This window comes from Paroedura picta, chromosome 8 (genome assembly GCF_049243985.1).
Source record: "Paroedura picta isolate Pp20150507F chromosome 8, Ppicta_v3.0, whole genome shotgun sequence".
Taxonomy (NCBI): Eukaryota; Metazoa; Chordata; class Lepidosauria; order Squamata; family Gekkonidae; genus Paroedura; species Paroedura picta.
This window is the reverse complement of record NC_135376.1, coordinates 40,298,522-40,319,181: the sequence shown is the minus strand read 5'-3', so window position 1 is coordinate 40,319,181 and position 20,660 is coordinate 40,298,522. Positions and strand designations below refer to the sequence as shown.

The window sequence follows — 20,660 nt, the reverse complement described above, 5'->3', positions numbered from 1 at the left end:
TAGGAACAATAGGCATGGCCAAGTTTGTAGAGCTGACTGGCTCATAGGCTCCTTGAATAAGGTCGATCTAGCTCTGAATCAGCCATTGTGTACAGAGGGAAAGGTATATTTTGAGCCTTCATAAAGATGGTGCTATTGCAGGATCCACATGGAACATCATGAGCACATACTGGAAAATTTCCAGTCTCCCAGAAGGTACATGAGGGAACTGCATGCTTTCCCAGTAGAAGCAGCATGCACACCTTCAGAAATGATTCCTAATGATGTGAATAGTTGGGCAAAGCTATTTAGTGACAGTAAATCAGGAAAACCAGGAGTGTACTGGAGAGCCACACAGCAAGTTCCAGTATTTTCAACAGTGTTTACATGACATCACCAATGTGGTAAGCTGATTTCAGTCACTTTCAAGGGACAATGCTCGAGAACCTGGAACAAAATATTTTAATTAATAATACTAAACCAGAATCTGAGCCAACTTCCATTCTGCTTTCACTGTCTTTTGGCCTTGCCTATAAAAACTAGGACAGGAAGGCCTGGAGGATCATTGTCCATGGGGTTGCGATGGGTCAGACATGACTTCACAACTAACAACAATAAAATAAAAATTATTTATGCCAATAAAAGGTTACTGACTGACTGACATAAAAACTAAACTGTTGAAGGCTAATAGGTTTGGGTAAAACAGGCACAGAAAAGAAGCAGACTGTTTTAGTCACACACCACAATTTGGTTTTGTTCTGAACATGCTATCCCCAAATAATGCCTGACCTATATTTAACTACTCTGTGTGACCCAATTAATCCATTTTAGACACAGCAGAAGCAGAAAAACAACCTTCTCCTTAATGACCACTAGAGAATCTGGCCCAGAAAGTTATTCCCCACAGCTCCCAAGATGTATCAGCAGCAAGCAGCCTCTGCAACAAGACATATTGTGTTGTAGATACAGCACAATAATATGACACTCATGCTTAAATCACAACCTATTTACATTAAAACAAGCTATCTACATACTTTTAATTTAAAGACAGTTGGGCAACAAAACTATTCCAAAGGGACTCTCATCACAGGCTACTGTCAACCTTTATGCAATTTGTAGGAAATAATGCAGTGAAAATGAACCGATCCCAGTATAGTTATGTTCCCTTCCACAGTTGAAATTTAGCACCTCCTGGCAGTTTGAATTCAGGATGCTTCCATATAAGAAGATAAGTGTGGCTCATTCCTGGAAGGCAATTATCAAACTTACATTAGCTAGAAAGTATGTATTTATTCAAATTGCATCACCTTCCACATTTCCTCCCGTATCATTGACTGCCACAAGTACTGTGAAAAGAGGTTCAGATGCACTTTTAAGTGTTGTGTGTAAAAAGATGCACTCACTTGTGGTGTTTCCTGTCATCTGTATTATACACTTGGAATCCTTGCCCATTTCTCGGGAGTTGAAAGGACGCACTCGCACTGCCACCTTGACAGAAGCTCCTGCCATCCTGCTGGTCTGGAGGCTTTCTCCTCTTGGTGGGATGTCACTCCTGGAAACGCCCTGAATAAAACAGGAAAAAAATATTAGGATCAGCTCTTAACAGCGAATAAGACTATTGCAGAAAGTTCTATAAGCCACTACTCCTCGCTTAAGGCACTTTAAGGCGCATATGGAACACCTTAACCTAGGAGTAACTGTTTATAGAATTTTCTACAAGTCTTATTCTCTGTTCAGAGATTGTTCTTCTATATTGATATTTCCAGTTGAAAACAATTTGGAATGTGATGTCCCTTGATAAAGCTACACAGCTTTACTAAAAACTTAACTCAATATTGAAAACTCCTAGGAAGTCTTTTTATTACATTGGAATAATCTGTTGTACCATATTGGGGTCCCAGTGCCTTATTGCTTGTTTCACCTATGCCACCCAGCATGTCAGCTCAACCTATAATATCTGTTTCCTTTCCATACTAATGAAATTAATGATGAATCATAAGAATTAGCAAGAACAGAATGATGCTTTTTGACAACAACAAGGTTCTGTCCTTGCTAACTATGTTACACTTGGATAAAGAGAAAGTATATAACATGTTCTCTTTCCTTTTGTTTGTTTCTAATCACAGATCCCCCTGGGGCTTGCCCGGTACAGCAGAAGTCAACTTGAGGTTGTAATCTAAGCTTGACAATGTATTTGCATCTTAATACATGTGAGTTACCAATGACTATAACCACAACTAACAGGAACTATCATTATTGTCAAAGGAAAAAAATCAATGTACACTTCCAATAAAAACTAAGAGAGGCTCATACAGTTCAAAAATCACAGTAAACTAACATATGGAACTACAATTCATGAATCAGAAAGGTGCATTACAAGTGAGCTATTCCACTGTTGTTTTTGAAGAACTGAAACTAATTGACAACTTTTCTGCAACAGAAATACAATTACTATTGTATGGTCTTTATATACAGCATATGAATTTGAACAGATTTTGGTATAGTAGCTTCTGGCACTGTCACAGTTTTGAAAAACAAGAATTCACAGATATGTAATATTAATATTCAGAAAAGCTTTCACTGGAAATGAAAGCTTGTACTGGAAATGAATGTATTAATTTTTCAGAAAAGCTTTCACTGGAACCCCTGAAAAGAAAATACTCTTGATAAGATCAACATACTCAGCAGGTGAAGCATGGAAAGCCCACTGAACAACAGGAGGATAGACTACACGGTCCCTTTCTGTTATATGCATAAAGTATGTATTGAAAAAGAGCCTCTTGTGGTGCAGAGTGGCAAGGAAGCGACATGCTGTCTGAAGCTGTCTGCCCATGAGGTTGGGAGTTTGATCCCAGAAGCCGGCTCAAGGTTGACTCAGCCTTCCATCCTTCTGAGGTCGGTAAAATGAGTACCCAGCTTGCTGCTGGGGGGTAAATGGTGATGACTGGGGAAGGCACTGGCAAACCACCCTGTATTGAGTCTGCCATGAAAATGCTGACCCCAAGGATCAGACATGACCCGGTGCTTGCACAGGGGATACCTTTACCTTTACCTATGTATTGAAAACGTTTGGGAAACAGGAATTGGACTCAACAGCTTCATTTAGCTGGTGCTTTCTCCTCATGCAAGGAATGTTTTGCCTTCTGTATTGGTGAAGGGCTCCTTTTTTATGTCCTTATTTATTTATTTATTTATTTATCTATTTATATTTTTATACCACCGTTCCCTACGGCTCTGGGTGGTTTACATAAACAATTTCGGAACATTCACATAGAACATTATCAAAATCAATATAACAATATAACAATAACAATAACATACCAACTAGAACAGTATTTCAACAATAACTTTGACACTCCCTCAGTAGGTTTGATCTCTCAGTCTGGGAGGGGGGAGAGGCACCTGTAGGACACGCAGTAGTGGGTTTAAACTACAAGTTCAACAATATAGGCTAGATATCAGGAAAAAAAATTTCACAGTCAGAGTAGTTCGGCAGTGCAATAGGCTGCCTAAGGAGGTGGTGAGCTCCCTCTTACTGGCAGTCTTCAAGCAAAGGTTGGATACACACTTTTCTTGGATGCTTTAGGATGCTTAGGATGATCCTGCATAGAGCAGGGGGTTGGACTAGATGGCCTGTATGGCCCCTTCCAAATCTATGATTCTACTAGTAATCAAGCCCGCTGTAAGATAAATACAGCGGGCGCTAGGTAAGGGAGCCCCCAGCAGTCGCGTGCAGCGCGGCTGGCGGGGGCTCCCTTGGCCGGCGGCCTGACGTGGCGAGAGGTGCCTCTCGCCGCGTCAGGCCGTCGGCAAGGGAGCAACTGTTGCTCCCTTGTCGGCAGGGCGGGAATCGGCCGGGCCAATCGTCTGTCCGGAGGAAGGGGCCAATCGGCACCCTTCCTCAACCCGGACAGAGCCCGCCCTATCTCCTCCCACTAAGCCCTTATGGCTTTATTTAGTCCACGGCGCCCGCGGCGCCGTGGGCTGTGTTAAGATGATTCTATGTTATGGGTCATTCAGCCTCACCAAATGCCTGGTGGAACAGCTCCTTTTTCTGTGCCCACCTTAGCCTGACCTCAATAGCCTAGGCTAGCCCAGTCTCATCAGATCTTGGAAGGTAAGCAAGGTCGGCCCTGGGTAGTACTTGAAGGAGTGACCACCAAGGAAGTTAAGGGTTTCTAGAGGAAGTCAATGGCAGTCAATGGTTCATCTCTTGCTTTGAAAAACCTTCAGGGCTGCCATAAATTGGGTGCAATTCGACAGCACATTCTGCGACCACATAGCTCACTTTCTTGCTAAATCTCAAAGTGGATTACAAAATATATTTACATCAGACAGTATAAGCTATCCAAGAAACAGGGGAATAGGATTGGGATTACATGTTTAAAAACAATGCAAAAAAATCTGAGGTGGGACATATTAGAATGCAGAGTGGGTTACAAAGAAAGAAGACAGTGAAGTATAAGTGAGGTGATATAGCAAACACCACAATAGACTATTCCTGAGCGGTTCCCTTGAATTACAGTTCTAACCTCCTTATACAAGTGCCCTCCTGAACATTTGTTTTGCTCATTTTGCAAAACCATTATTGTCATCCAGAGAAAAGCACCACTACAAATTTCAAAAAGCAAGATCAGTCTTTGCATTCTTTACATTTTTTCAAAGGATGCAGTTATGATCATTTGTATGGATTAACTATTGAAGCAATATGGAGCACACGTTTTTGTGCTTCCTTTAAAAGGATGACTATAACATCAACGATGCGTAAGCAAAAAGCTGGTGTCCAGGCTCATGCCCCTCTGGAAGCAATTTCTGCAGATAAATGGTGGGTGGGTCATTTGGCTGTCTGTGATCTCTGATGCCTTAGTACTTTCTTCATATTCGGTTATCCTCTCCTTTCTAGGTGCCACAATTCCAGTTGATGAAGTATATGGGAGCTTCAGGTTACAGAAAATAAAACATTTGCACATGTGGCATTAAAACATACAAAGCCAACATCACAAGTTTGGGGGGGGGGGAATTCTTGCCCTCTCCCCAAGCAGCCTGTGGGGTACTGATGTTTTGCGGGTCTGATGCTAAACTGAAGAAATGGCTTGGACTGGGGAGACCTACAGTCAAATTCCCGCTCTACCACATCTCTCAATGGTTATCTCTGGGTCAGTCATTATTTCTCAGCCTTACAGGGCAGTTCAGTGCAAAGAAATGGGCGGTATAGAAATCTAAATAAATACATAAAATAAAGAATAACTCCCGAAAAAGCCATGTAATTCTACAAAACGTGGCATTGTAAGTTACCTCACAAGGCTGTCCTGATGACCTCATGTGGGTCACTGTGCACTTCTTAAACAGAGGAGAGAATTTAAATATGATTAAAGAACAAAGCAGATGAGTAAGTCTTTAAGCAATCAGCCTCTGTATTTGAATATGCAATAGCCCAGTTGATGTCCTTACATTTAAAATACATTTCATTTTCTTCAACTCTAAACCATTTGCATTTCTGAGGTAGTTAAGCCAAGGCAACTGGACACCAGTTTCCCCGAAAATCATCAGGGGCTTTTCCTGACAGATTTATCATAGAGAGACTAAAGATTCTCAAATGTTTTCCCATGGGAAGCTTGTCTGGCCTCTTCTTGACTGTGTGTTGTTGGTAGCTTAAGACAATCCTCTTTGAGAGAACATTTAGTTTCTCATTATTGACTTATGATACTGTGTAATAGTTTAATATGCTGGTGTTTTTAGATTGTAAACTGTGTGCTGGTTATGATTGGATTTTATATTATGGTTTTATTTATTTATCTTTCATTGGGGATCCAATCTGACAGATAGACAAGCCATAAATAAAGGAATGAATTTCTGTTTACGCTATTAAATAGAACTCAGTACTGGGTCACACAACCTAGAACATTGATTCCCACCCTTTTGGGAGCTGCTGCCACCTTGTCTCCCAGGCCACGTCCCTAGTACCCCCCCCCCTCACACACACACACACACCTCTTTTGTGGTGCTAGGTCTACTCCAGATTCAAATCACACTGTATTGCCAGCACTTCTTTTTTGGTTGTTATGGAGCAGTTCTTTGTAAAAGCCACTTTGAGCCCTAATGTGGGGGGGGGGGGGAGGAAAAGAGAGATAGATAGAAGCATGGAAAATCCCATGGCAGGGGGCAAGTTGGAGAAAACGTTTGGGAAAGGGATGCCAACCCTGGGTTAAGAAATTCCTTGCGATCTGGGGTGGAGCCTGGGGAGGACAGAGTCTGAGGAGCGGAAGGAGCTCAACAAGCATGTGATCCCATTCAGCCTACCTTCTGAAGCTGTCATTTCCTTCAGGGAGCTAAGCAGGGTTGGCCCTGGTCAGCACTCGGATGGGAGACCACCAAGGAAGTACAGAGTCACTACTCTTCAGAGGCAGGCAATGGCAAACCCCTTGGAACATCTCAGCTGCAGTAGGAAGAGTCAGACTGCTGCCCCACTACTGCCCAAAATTCCTCACTGCACTCCCCAGATCTTTCCCATGCCCTCCGGGGGGGGGGCATTCTGCCCACTTTGGGAACTCATAATCTAGAATTATTCGTCTCTCAAGATGCATCCCTATATTGCAGCCTTTCTTAACTTTTTTATCATTGAAAAACCCCCAAACATTCTTCAGAATTTGAGAAACCCCAGAAGTGATGTGATCATGCAGAATTTGGTTGGGATGTGTAACTGTGTACATGCCCACCTAGGGCCCCACCCCTTCCTGACTCATCACTGGCCATTTTGGGAGGGGGGCAGTGGGTTGGTGTGACTGTATATGGTCATATCACCCAATAAATGTTTCACAACTTTAAAAAATATATTTAAAATTAATTAAGTCCCACCCATTCAGCCTTTCCAGGGCCATCAAAACCCCCCAGGGTTTCATGAAACTCTGGTTGAGAAAGCTTGATCTAGAATATCTTTTTTCCTAGTAGCAATACAATGAATAATAACAAGAAGGGTGCTATATTTGCTCTACTGACCACCAGGCTGTATAATAAATGTCAAAGCAAAAAAAAAAAATACAACTGTTTTGAGTACTTCAGGTAGCCTCCCTAGAAGGTACCACCACAGAAAAAGCTCCGTCCTTCATCATCAATATCAGCTCTGTAACTGAAAGCCTCAACTGAGGACATGAGAGACAGGGACAGAATATTGTAACCTGCTTTGTATATGTGTTGAGAGTGTGACAATTTCTTTTTATAATATGCCAAAATAAATGGCAGGGCCCAAACTACTTTGTCTGCTACTGCTGGGCACACTGCCTTTGTGTATCCTAACAACCTCTTTCCAATATCAGCCCCAAATTTACTGCACATACTAAATTATGTACCACATTTCTTTTAAGGCAAGGCATTCATGATTCACTTTATTAGCGCCTTTCAAACCCCAAGATATCTCAGGCTGGGGTTGGAATACAGCTGCCAGGTCTCCAGGGGGACAACTCCCATTTCCCACCACTGCTCAGAGCACTCTGGAGAGAAAAAATCCCCTCCTCCCCCGACCATCTGCCCGACAACATGAAATCATTTCTGGGATTATATCTAGGGTTGCCAGCTGTGGGTGGGGAAATTACCAGAAGATTTGCAGGATCAAGCCTGAACAGGATGGAGTTTGGAGAGGGGAGGGACAATATCCATCAATTTCTGCAGCTCAGAGCTGCAATTAATTAGCCACTATATGCATGCAGACTTAGGAAGGAACTGCATTATACAAAGCAGAACCACTGATTGTCAATAATTAGTATAGTATTTCTTAATTTTCAGCTTAGACTTTGGTAAGAAGCTAGAAGGTTTCAGCATTGTTCAACATTAAAGATTCAGGGTGCTATGAACACAAATGGGAAAATGGGGAAGTAAATGTCAACAAAACTTTACCTAATTATTTGAATAAAATTTTGTTGGTCTTAAAGGTGCCACTAGACACTTTTTGCTACTGCTTTAGACCAACATGGCTACCTACCTGAATTTACCTAATTAATTACACAATATCTACCAATTTCAGCAAGAGTTCCATGTTACCTGCTCTTTCCTCGGGGGATTAATGATATGACTAGCATGTCTAATATTAAGTTACATACTGTTTACTATATAGCATGGCTCATGGCTGCAATTAATTAGCAGTTCCATTTTATCCCCCCATGCTAATATCTATTTGCAGCCACTGAGAGATGCAAGGAGGTAATGTCACCAATATGTGGATTATATCCAACTCTACCATTCTTTTCTAATTCTGAGGATGCTGTTGATGTTTTAAATCAATGCTTGGAGTCAATAATAGGCTTGATCAGGATGAACAAACTGAAACTTAATCCTGACAAGACTGAGATTAATAGAAAACCAGACCAGGGACTTCAGATCTGCCTTATCTTGGATATAGTTGTATTCCCCTTGAAAAACCAGGTTTCACAGAGAGCGTCAATTTCCAACAAATCTTGGTAAATTACCCTTGTTTCAAAATACTGTCAGTGTCGCTCATGAACCCAATTCACCCCTTGAAATCTCCAGTCCCTACCTGGAGGTTGGCAACCCCCTGGTATCTCCAAACTGTTCCAGACCTCCAGGGCGTGCCTGGAGATTGGCAACTGCCTGGTCAATGGCATCCCTCTTTACCAAACTTAAAATCTGGTCACCTTACCCACGGCAAAATTGGCTATCCAGAATAGACAGAAATAGTTTATACAGAAAACATAAGAGAACATAAAAGCAAGAGATGATGTCAAGGCAGAGCAATATTTCTGAAGAAAGCTGCTATAACTGGTAAAATGGATAATATGATTCAGTCTGAGAGAAAAGCAAGGCATTCTCCCACATAGCATCTGGCCTTCAGTTCCAGACAATTATCACCCAAGTTACTGTTCTGAAAGGAGAAAGATCCATAATCTTTCATAGGAGAAAAAGAAATCTAATTTCAGATGCATCTGTGTTGGTGACTTCCATGCCAATCAAAAACAAGCATTTTTGTTACCTTTCAAATTGGAACAGGGTTTTGTGAGGAAAGAAGGCTGTGCTTTCTAGTAGATATAATTAAGGATCAAGCTATGTGTTGTAAAATACATGTGGCTGCCCTCTCAACTAAAGTTTTTTCTGGTTAAATACAAACAACACATCACTTGGAATCATTGCCCAGAATAATGACATCATGTCACACACAATTTGTTCAAGAAAGAGAAAATAAGAGAGACAGATCAGTGGCAGCTCCTGGGCTATCTACTGACATACATAACTTGTGTGTTGAATCTGCTGTGGATCTGCAGTTACAGCTTTCTAAACAGATGTAGTAATTTCCCAAGTTTATTGAGCTGAGAATTCATTGGTTCTTCAGAGTGTGGACTGACGAATTCTTGTGACAAAGCAAAGCAACCATCTTTCTACATTGCCACGGTGCTTGTTGGTTCTCCCCTGGGTCAATCAGAAGCCATATTCCCCAATCCCAGAAATTTAAGAAAATATTTTTTTAAAGTATCAGATAAACATGCTGAAAGTCTGGGAGAAAGGCTGACGTATGTCCCACGTTGACAAACATAAAGGGTTATAATTTTGTTGAATGAAACATAAATTCTAATATACAAAAACAATATTTCTCTACACCACAAAGAGATAAGGCATCTGAAATAGAACAAGTTAAAGACTGTATGATAAAATGGACTCAAACATTTGAGAGAACATAAGTATGATTCTATTGGAGAGACTGTGGGTTAATGAGTTGAAATTTACCGATATTGACTGGTTAAATAAACTGATGGAATATGGGACAATGGCAAAACTCACATATGCACAATAGATCAACATCAGAATTCATAAGAAAATGGAGTCAATATTAGATTGTATTGAACAGTAAAAATTGAGATGAAAAGAAATAATCGCTTTTTAAACTGTGACTGGAGGAAATGCAAATTCTGGGGGGAAATACAGTATGTGGTGTGTGATAGTAATGTGATGCAAAAGAAGAAAATACGTATTGTCAAATGCCAGCTTTATGTTTATCTTTTTAAAAATTACAAGTTCAAAAATTACAAATATGTAGTATTTTTTTTCTTCTTTAAAAAAAGTATTTAAAAAAGTATACCATACCACCTTCTCTCACCAAGTGTAATCATACCTGCAAAATCACCAATACATCAGATGTAGCTCATTTATGGTGGGATTGCTCAACAGGTAACTTTACTGGGTCTTTTCTCCTTCAGCCATCAGATCACAACTAGTAATATTTCTGCACAAACTAGGAATAAATCATTCTCATGTAGGAAAGTAGCTTTTGCCACTCAGAGAAGCAAAAGGCCCATGAGAAAAACCTCCAATTAATCCCATAGATAAAGTTAATTTAGCAAGGATTACTTAACAAGATTTTCCCTAATCTGTAGTACTATCTCCTTTGCAAAGGGAAGAACTGAGCACTTGATGGCTGACCATCAGCCTTAAAAAGTTACAAGCTGAATAATTTCTAGGGCCAAAATAGGTGTAGTGTGGGAGATCTGTGACTGCATTCCTTCCCCCCTTTTCTTTTAATGCAAGAGCATGTGGGAGTTCTGTTTTTTTCCTTACCAAAACATCAATGCCGTGGTACAAGATGGTTCTCTCTACTGATTTCATAATCTACGGTAATTCCCACTCCACCGTAAGGTTCTGTATGCGTACCATGCCTATATTTTTTCTGCTACTGAGCTAATTGCTCTGGAGTGATCACCTGATTAGCATTAGTTAAATGGTAGAGCAAAACAGTTAAGCACCTCCCCTCCTAGCAGCACTGCTCCAAACCAAAATCAGAACCCCCATGGTTGCTTTTCAGTCTCCCCCTCCAAAAAAATAATGGGAGATCTGATAATAGATTTAAAACATCATGTCTGGTTCATTTATTTATTTATTTATTCCATTTAACAACATACTTTTTATCTATCATGGAATCTGGTATACATAGAATCCCCAGGCACCTTAGAAAAGACCTGGGCAAATTACAGCCAGAGGTCCAAAATCTAGCCCATGTGAGCTTTGCATCTGCTTCTCAAACTGATTAATTTGTCAAGCATATTGCCCCCATGAACTGCAACATCAGCTGGTTGGATGATGCTTCTAAAAATTATTAAACAGACTGAGTGCCATTAAGAGCATCAGAGAGGGAGAGGGGAAAACATCTGGCTCTCCACCTGCTTTTTTGGCCAGTTTCCAACACATTAAAAAATTCCAACCCAGAATTTTGGCTCTTACAAGCCTCCACCAGAGGTTTTCTCAACTACTCATCATTCACAAGAATGACTGACAAAGAGGTCATTAGAGAGTAGCAGCCATCATTCTGTCTCCACACAGGCTATGTAAGGAGTCCAACAGTCCTTCTGCCTTTCATTTGTTTTTGGTCTTTCAACTGTGAGGGAATAACCGTCATGTCTCAAGAAATCAGAGCAAACAGTTCCCACTGGGCAATACTCTTATTAAAGATGCACAAAATATCCTTAGATCCAATTCCCTCCTTCCTGCTACATCATACAATACTACTGTATTCCTTACTGAGATAGTTCAGAAGAAAGGAAGGAATTTTGAAACATTCAAACTCAAACTGGGAGTGGGACATTTCTCTATTTACTTGGGTTCTCAATCTGCAAGCAATCTTTTCAATATAAAATCAGTTTGAGCTGGCATCTTTGTACATCTGAGTAAGTAAGTAGGGCCTCCAGGCACCACCTTTAGGTTTGTTTTCAGCATTAAATAATTCAGTGAGCTAATTGCACTGATCAGCTCAGCTATATTCAGGACACTCTGCTCACTGCTGGAAGACAGTAAGTGCCAGAGTAGCAACAGAGGGAGAGAAAGTGGATGTCCAATGAAAGCAAATGTTCTAAACTTCTCAGTGTGATCCAATAGTCCCTGTGTTATGCTGAAGACTGAACAGGCACCACTCAATTCCACACTGCTATACACCACACCATCCTAAACTCAGGTGGAACCAAGAGGGCCTGAAGCTCCATAACTTGATCCAGCCCAACATTTAGGTTTTGTTTATAACAGTGTTGTCAAATCCAGCTAAGAAATTCATAGAGAAGTGGGGGAATGTGTGGAGAGAATAGAGTTGGGGAGGATGGGACTCAGTTGGGATATACTAATAGCATAGAGTTGTTCTTCAAAACTGTCATGTCCTCTTGTGGAACTGATCGTCTAGAGCAGTGGTCCCCAACCTTTCTGTAATTCCCGGAGAACTCCAAGCATCACCTTGAGGTTGGTAACCCTAGCACAAATACAAGGCAGATTGACAGGAGGCTCTGTGTCCTACAATAATTCTTCCGCTTACATTTTCTATACAACAATCTTTGGAGAATTCTTATAACATGGCTCTTGCTGTTTAGTCACACTGAGTCTCTCTAGAATAAGAATATATAATACATTTTTTAATTTTGACATCGCTTGCCTGGCAACCAGACAGTTTTAGGATCTCCTGGCTTGTTTGCTTGTTTGTTTACTGGCTTTTTATGTCACCCTACTCCCATAAGGGCTTGGAGCAGTTTGCAACATGGATTAAAATACATAATAACAATTAGTTTATAAATTAAATTAATATTAAATATTATTTCAAAATAGCATCAACACACTAACAATTAAAGTTCTAACTAACTCCACCGCCCCAGCATCCCAGCAATTAAAGTTTACTTGCTCAACGTCTTTGGCAGGCAGCATCTATCACTGACATGGGAAACCAAGGGGGGAAGGAACTTGAAAGGAGAACAGAAGGAGGCCCATTTTTATTAATCGCTTTGGCCTCAACCATAGACCTGGAAGAGCACCATCTTACAGGCCCTGCAGAACTGTGATAACCCCATCAAGGGCATGATCTTGACTGGCAACTCATTCCATCAGGCTGGAGCCAGGGCTGAAAAGGCCCTCGCTCTGGGCAAGGCCAAGCGGGTGTCTTTGGAGCCAGGGACAACCTACAGATTTGCACCAGATGAACAAAATGCTCTCCAAGAAACATATTGGGAGACACAGTCACTCAGATACGCAGGTATTACACACATGCCATATGATATATAAATAAATATCTCAACTCTCCTTCCAAGAGCTCAGGATTGCATACATGATTCTCCTGGTCCCATTTTATCCTATCAACAACCTTTTTGACATAGATGAGGCTGAGAAAGTGTGTCTGGCTCAAGGTCACCCAGAGAGCTTCCTTGGCACAAGTGGGGATTCAAACCTGGGTATCTCAGATACTAATCTGATGCTGCACCTCACTATGTCTCCTTGATCTTATATACTCTAACACTACATCAACTCTGATGAATTGTACTTGACCTGTTCATGCCCTAAGAATATGCACTGTTTTCATGCTGAGGACACCAACAACCTATTTTAAAGGAGAGGATCGCATGTGATAAGAAGCTTCTCTCATAAAGAAATCACTAAATCAAGTGACCAGTAAATCAGCTTTTAAAAATGTTGATTCTTTTGAGAAAGCAGGATCTTGCAAGGCTGGCTCTCCTTTTACAATCTAGAATACCCCTAACATAAAGGATGGGACATTTTTCAAGACTTGCATTGCATCGCATAGAGTTCATTTATTCACTTTATTCTGAGTTTTCTTCCCCTACAGATGGAGAATGAGCATTAGAAGATGACATTATAATGGGAGTCTTATTCACTGAATTTCAACAATAACCTCAGCACTGAGCCATCTAAACATCTTATCACACAATATTAGAAAAGAAGATAAAATCCATCACAATTGCAAGGAAATTAGTTCCACAGGCCTATGTCCCCAGATAGATATGAAAGATTTAATACAGCACTGCCAGTACGTTTCTCTACTGCTTCCTTCAGCTCAGAAGGAATTTTGGAAACAAGCATGACTAAGGGCAATTTTTAACAGAATGCAGCTGCAATGGTAGTTGCAATTTAAAGGGGGAATCCATGGCAAATGAGGATAATTTCTGCTTGAACCATTTTCCTGTGGCAAATTCCCATCTCCACACTCCAAAGCACCTTTTACATACACTCGAGCTACTGGATTGGGGGACAGGCAGGACGGAGTGCCGGTAAATTCTCCCCAGTGCAAGCAAGGGGCAAGTTAAAGCATTGGAAGGTGAGCTTGATTTTGTTAAGGAAAACATATACAGTTAAGCGGCAGTACACATTACAAGGAAACACACAGACCTCACTCCTGTATTCATATATATGCTATATATGAATCCAAGGCAAGGTAGTAATGCATTAGATAACAAGGCACACCACATGAGGCTATATGGCTTGGGCCTTATGTTGGGCTATATGGCCTTATGTTGTGCACACTTATAGCACACATGGGGAGACTCAGGACCAAAAAGAAATAGTAAATACAAACACATGAGCCAGAAAACAAATGTTGTTGATCCTGTTCTTGCATTTCTAACACTGCTCTGCTCAGAGTCCTTACAGGAATGTCCCCCCTGTTTCAGCCAGGGAGTTGTCAGGTAAGATGATAGGTTTGTGGGGGTTTGTGAGTGGCCCTTCCCATGTTGTTCTGTTTTACAGGATAAACTCTCAGCTATGCTTAGGTCTCTATGCAGACTGCCTCAGCATACTCTCCTCCTTGAATCTAAAGCAGGAGTCGAGCTTCATAATTCCATACCTTTGCTTTTCCCTCTGCAGACTGCCCTGCCCTGCTTTACGTGGCTAGTGCCCACAACATGGCTGCTGGGAGACACCTAGTGCCACCCTATGCTGTGTCTTGTTCCTGAAAGCCTGAATGGGAAAATGGCTAGAGAACTGCTCTCAATGGTGCAAGGCATGGGTCCAACCGCTCCCTGTTGTTGGGCAAAAGGTGAGTTTTGCTTTCTGTCCAGCATCTTCCCCTCAGTGGGGAACAGGCCCATGATTCCCTTTCCCTTTGAGGTATCAGAGGGTTGACAGGAATGCCTGTGATGAATGTGCTGCCGTAGATTCTCGTGCTCCCCTGGCCTAGAAAGTTTGGCTGCAGGTTGGAACTCAAAACAAATATTGTTGTTGCATATGTCTAACAGCCCTGAACCCACACAGGAAGAGGCAGAGTAGAAATTAAGTAAATTAATCAATAATAACAATAACACTACACAGAACCCTCAAGAAATGAGCCCCCTGTGGGACTTCCTTGAGTATGTCTGCAGCAGGGCTTCACCAGTCATGCAGAGCTCCTTCCACAGCGGGTGCTTTGTCCCCTCCCTTGGTGTAACCTGCAAATGGGGGGCAGGTGCTCTGATGAAAAGAAAATGCATGATGTGAGCACAACAATGTGCACTGGTTGGCTGCCCCCATCTGCCTGACATGGGGGCATTCTGCTCCACGATCACTGGCTGTTGGTAGGGTGGTTGTAGATTGAGGTTGCAGAGAGCACACACAACATTGACTAGCAGTGCCCTCACTACCCAAGGGATGTCAAGGTTTTAGGACTGGGATGCCTGTGTCATTGAACAATACACTGCAAAATAGTGGCATTATCTGGATATGGTGGGAGGTTTTCCCATTGACCCAGTGACATTTGAGACAGAGATGTCAGTGACTTTATACTTGCTTCATGAGAACAAACATAATTTACAACAGATAGGGATCTGTCTCCATCCCTTAACTGTTTGAATGATTTGGACAACAGAAACTGGTGGCTGAGTCTGAGAGGCATGTTCTATTGTTGGGCTTAAACAGATCAGTAGTAATCAGCAATTAATAGTACACTGCTAATATGGATGCTAGGCTCCAGGTGGGACCTGGGGATCCTCCAAAATTATAGCTCATCTCTATACAATTCCTCTGGAGAAAATGGATGCTTTGGAGGTCATACTGTATGCATTGTATCTCTCTGAGATCTCCGTCCTCCCCAGGCTCCACCCCCAAATCTCCAGGAGTTTTACAACCTGTATCTGGCAGCCCCGCCCACCCATCCCCTTCTGGTGGCTGCTCTGGCAATCCTAACTATATTTACCCTGAGTTAAATTGAACTGAATTCTGTGGGGCCTACTTCCAAGTAAGTGTGCTTCAGACTGAAGCATCATATACATTTCTGACAGGTACCAATACATTGTTCCATTATTCCAATAACTTGCTGATGCTTCATGTTTAACTTCAGAATGTATCGATCAATCAACTAAAAAGCTTTATATCCTAGCTTTCTTCCTCCAAATGAAAATTGCCACTTTATGGATATTCACTGAAGCATGATAAACAAAGAGTATAATCAAGTTGCCACTTAAGAGCTAAAAACAGGACATGGGGGAAGAAACAGTTGGAGATAAGGCACACTAGATATGTTGGCTATTCCACCATGTTGGCCCATCTGGCATCAACCAAAGCCTTTTCGATCACAGCTCCAACACTGTGAAATGACTCCCTGAAGAGGTGAAGCCCATCAATTTGAACAAGGTGTGTTACCATTTTAAAACTATTATTGTAAGCTGCCTTGAATTGTAAAGTAAAGCTGGATATAGGGAGGCAGGACAAGACAGAAGAACATTAGGGCAGCTGAAAGGCTTCCTCTGATGCCAGGTATGGGCTGACCATCATCAGTGAAGGGCAGGAGAGGACCATCATACCTGCTCTGACAGCTCCAAATGCCACTCTGGGGAGGCAGGACAGCATCTCTGGGTTTTTCAAGGTCCCCTGAGTGTTCAGGCCAAGGCAATGCCTACCCGTGATCTCTCTTTTTCTGGTTCTTTTTTCTCATCTTTTTATAACTCCTTATTTCTGTAACTCTTCGTAACTTTTCTGAACTATTGTTAAAAAATAAAATAAAAAAATATTCTAAAAAAAGTAAAGTTGGATATAAATGTATTCATAAATATATAAGGAGCTGCCTTATACTGTGATAGATGACTGATCCATCCAAACTGGTATGATCTGACTAGGAGCTATTCTCCAGGCAGACATATTTTATCCAACCCTACTGCATAAGAAGCTGGTCCTGTCACAGGGCTATCCTAGGCAGCATTATATCCCCCTAAGGCCATTGAAAACAGCAAGGTTAGAAAGGTGTAACTTTCTTTAGGATTGTGATGTCAGTCCTCTAAGAGTGTTAAATACAAATTATGTATGGTGGGTTAAAATGAATCACCATCGGGATGAGTCAACAACATGACATACTTGCATTTTAGTTTGCATTGATAAAAGCATTATCTGTACAACACTGTGGGAAGACAATTTATAGCTGGTGGAGTCAGGACAATAGGAAAATATATGATAACATTTAAGGAAATGATGTTTGGAAATTCTATGATCTATAAAAGTCCTTGTCAAAGTACAATTGACTGAGTATAGCATATATTATCTACAGCTCACCCCCCCAAAAAAATATTATTGATTACATTAAATAGTCAAATATACAGATAACAGGAGATCTGAACGTGAGGAAACAGGTAAACAAATCTAAGACCAAAAAGAAGTGATAATGGTAGGTCACAAGAATCAGTGGTATAAACAAGAACTAAACGGAGAGATATACTGTTTTTCAATTGAATAGGGAGGATATAAGGGCTGCAGTTCCTGATTTCTCAAACCTGTAAAGATATAGTCGGCTCTTTTCAAATTCATGCTCCTGTGGATAAGTATATATTTGCATCATTCAAAGTCTCTGAACACAGCTCAGAAGCATGTGATTTTGTCTATTTTATTTCAGAGGAAGTTTAAAAGGCTGAAGCAAAAATAGTGATCAAAATGATAAATATCCAAATCTGGTAGGATCTGGGGTAAAATTCAGATACCTGTCTGCGCTCTAATTCTGCATTTTATCTTTTATTGCAGCACTGGATTATTTTTCATCATAAAAGGTCTGCCTATGCAGCAAATGCATTGCAAGGAATATAGTGACTCCTTCTGCCTCAAGGCCTTGCATTATTAAATGCATGGATTAGCACAGGAGAATAATGATCTCCTTTCCAACTAAAAATTTCAACTTGTAAAATACAAGTTTTCTTTTCACAGCATAGTATAGCAAGGACATACTTTGGAAGGACTATCTCTTGCTCTGGCCCTTATTAGATAGTAACTGAATTCAGTCAGATTGCCAGCAGTCAAGCTGCTGTTCCTAAAATGGCCTCAAATGACTTCAAAGCAGGCCATGCAAAATGTACCCAGAAGCATCCCTTCTGCAACGTATCGCCAGCAGGCACTTCTGTCTTTGCAAGATCATTTAGAAAGATCATAGAATCACAGAATTAGAATCATAGAATCATAGAGTTGGAAGGGATCTCCTGGGTCCAACCCCCTGCACTATGCAGAACACTCACAACCCTATCGCTCATCCACTGTAACCTCTAAGTTCTAGCTAACCAAGAGATACTGTCATATAATGATATGTACAGCTTCTCTTTGCCTGAAAATGCCAAAGACCCACAGAGATCAGAGATCAGGTAAAAGTCCTTTTAGGCTCAAATGGGTTGTGGCCTTGAATCGTGGCCCTAGTGATCATAATTTAAACTTTCTACTTTATGCTCCACAAATTCACAAACTCCCAACCAGGACATTGGAATGCTACTGTGCTAGTATATATAAGCTAGCAACACTGCTATTATAGCAGTGCAGGTTCCAAACCTTATAAAATGGCTGATACCTAGCCAAGTCCTCCAGACCATTTTAAAAGGAGCTGAACGTGTTCCCCTATTAGGTTTCTTCTTCCACCTCAAATGCATTAGATGGCAAGGGACACACTTTGTTCAGGTATTGAAGCCTTTTTCTGCTACATTTTATGGTGGCATTTTTGAGGCTGCATACTGTGCTACAGGTTTCTCTGAAAGTTCCTGTGAAGATTTTGTGAGGTCCCCCAGCTCATCCAGAGAGAAAACAAGGCCATGCCTAGAGCCTCTAGCACACGCAAACAGAGAGTGAAATAGATCTGCTGAAGAAGACATTTTGAATTCATTCTCCCTGCCCCCCCCCACACACACACACACCTTCTGCCTTTCAAATGCTCTTTCAATAAAAGGAGCTGGGGCTAAGTTCAAGAAAAAGAAAATGAATCACAAGATGCTGAAACAACCTGACAATATGGTTTCAACCGATTGCGTGGCCAGCCCTTACCCACTCCTCATGACTCTGCATTCTGTCCAGGGCTGTCTGTAACAGCCATTGGCGCAGGGATATATGGGGTGGGGTGATGTTGATTAGCAATGCATGGCAATATTCTGGCTGGACGTCTTTCAGAAAGCTCATGGTGCAACTGATCTTTCTCAGACCCTACTAGGAGGGTCTCTTTTCCTTTCCACAGAACAACAGAGATCCTACAGTTACACTGAAAGAGAAAGGGTGTCTCCCCTCTTTATGATGGATCGGGGAAATATAAGCAAGTCACAAAGCCACAAGAAATTAGCCACACACCAGAAGGCCACACTGGCAGGTATTTTGTGTCTCCGATGGGAAGCAGAAAGGGAGCTCAGCCTTGAAATCTGAATAGTACACGACTGCCATCGGATAATGTCCTTTCCCAAGAAATGCTTCCATTTCTTCTCTCCTCACCATGTTCTGACATGATGCTGTTTTTTTTTCACGCTGCCATTACTGGCCATGACATCACTCACATACACACCCTGTGCTCTGTCTTCCAGAGAAAAATACACAATGGGGAAACCTCCCTGCTGTTTCCTTACTACCCTGCCACAGGGCCCTTTGGGCAGAAGGGGTGGGAAGAAGGGCTGCTGAGGAAGGGGGCCCAGACGATCGGACAGAGGCACACACCCACACCCAGGACCATTTCCCCAGTGAATTCCAAGCAGCCGCGCCTGGAACCTGGTCCATTGTCCTCTCTTGAAAGCCAGCCAGCCAGCCAGCCTCGGGGAGGGGGGATGCGCAACCAGCTGCAACTCCATGCAGAACGACGAGGATTCGGGGACTCTGGAGGCCTCTCCCGCGGGCACACGGGCCACTAGGGGGCCAGCACTGCAGCGGAGGATGCTGATCTCCAAGGGCGAGGGATGCGGGGGGAGACGCCAAAAGACAATGGGAGGATGCGACTTACCTCCGTGGGCCTTAAAGGCTCTCTGCCACCGGGCCTGGCTTGGGAGCGGCTGGCGCGGGCATCGGAGGGGCTCCGGCGGCCGCGGCTCCTGCCAGCCTGACGAAGTGAGACGCGTCTGGCTGCCTCTCTGGCGTCGTGGTGCTGATGCTGCGCCCTCCGGGGATGCTCGATTCCTGCAGGTTCACCGAGCGCCCCGCCCCCCGGCCCTGGCCGTCAGCTGATTGGCTGGCGGGCCACACCAGCCTGTTGACCGCAGCCCCCACGAGGCGGGGCTTGCGTTGCGCGGAGGCTCCTGCCGCTGTTGATGCCGCGAGTGAAGAGGAGGGCTGGGCACGTGATCTCCCGGCTCAGCGGCCGCGGCTCCTCACTGCGGAACTGCGTTGCGTTGGCCCCAGGGGAGAGTCGGGGGGAAAGACCCTCCTGTACCCCTCTCCGCCCGGCCCCAGCCGTGGCTCCCCAAAGAATCGAGCAGGAGGGCGGAGAAGTGCCTCCCAGCCCCAGTTCGGCACCTGCCCCACATTGATCCGGTGCCAGCCGAGACATTTTGATACCTGCCTGAAGTGGGGAAGCTAAATAGCATTCCTCCTTCCCTAAGCAGGTTTTGCATCTGAAGAAGTGAGCGGTAACTCTGAAAAGCTCTTACCTTGCTGTCAATTTCGGTCGTCTTTAAAGTCCTATTAGAACCTTGCTCTTTTCTACTGCCCCAGACAGACTAACAGGGTTGGCCACCCACCTT

At 42.6% G+C, this 20,660-nt stretch overlaps 1 protein-coding gene across 20 annotated transcripts in view; it reads right to left on the bottom strand.

Moving 5' to 3' along the window:
• Positions 1-20,107, bottom strand: part of KIF1A (kinesin family member 1A) — a 131,182-nt gene extending 111,075 nt beyond the window's left edge. For 10 of the 20 annotated variants that reach the window (XM_077349233.1, XM_077349234.1, XM_077349235.1 and 7 more), the window contains exons 1-2: positions 19,925-20,105; positions 1,383-1,542 (exon numbers count right to left, since the gene is read on the bottom strand). In XM_077349233.1, coding sequence (XP_077205348.1) covers positions 1,383-1,488 — 106 coding nt within the window. In that variant the 5' untranslated portion in view covers positions 1,489-1,542; positions 19,925-20,105. Of the gene's footprint in view, positions 1-1,382; positions 1,543-19,924 lie in introns of all 20 variants that reach the window. The other 10 variants (XM_077349226.1, XM_077349224.1, XM_077349229.1 and 7 more) reach the window with 3 other exon arrangements.
• Positions 20,108-20,660: the final 553 nt, after the last annotated feature.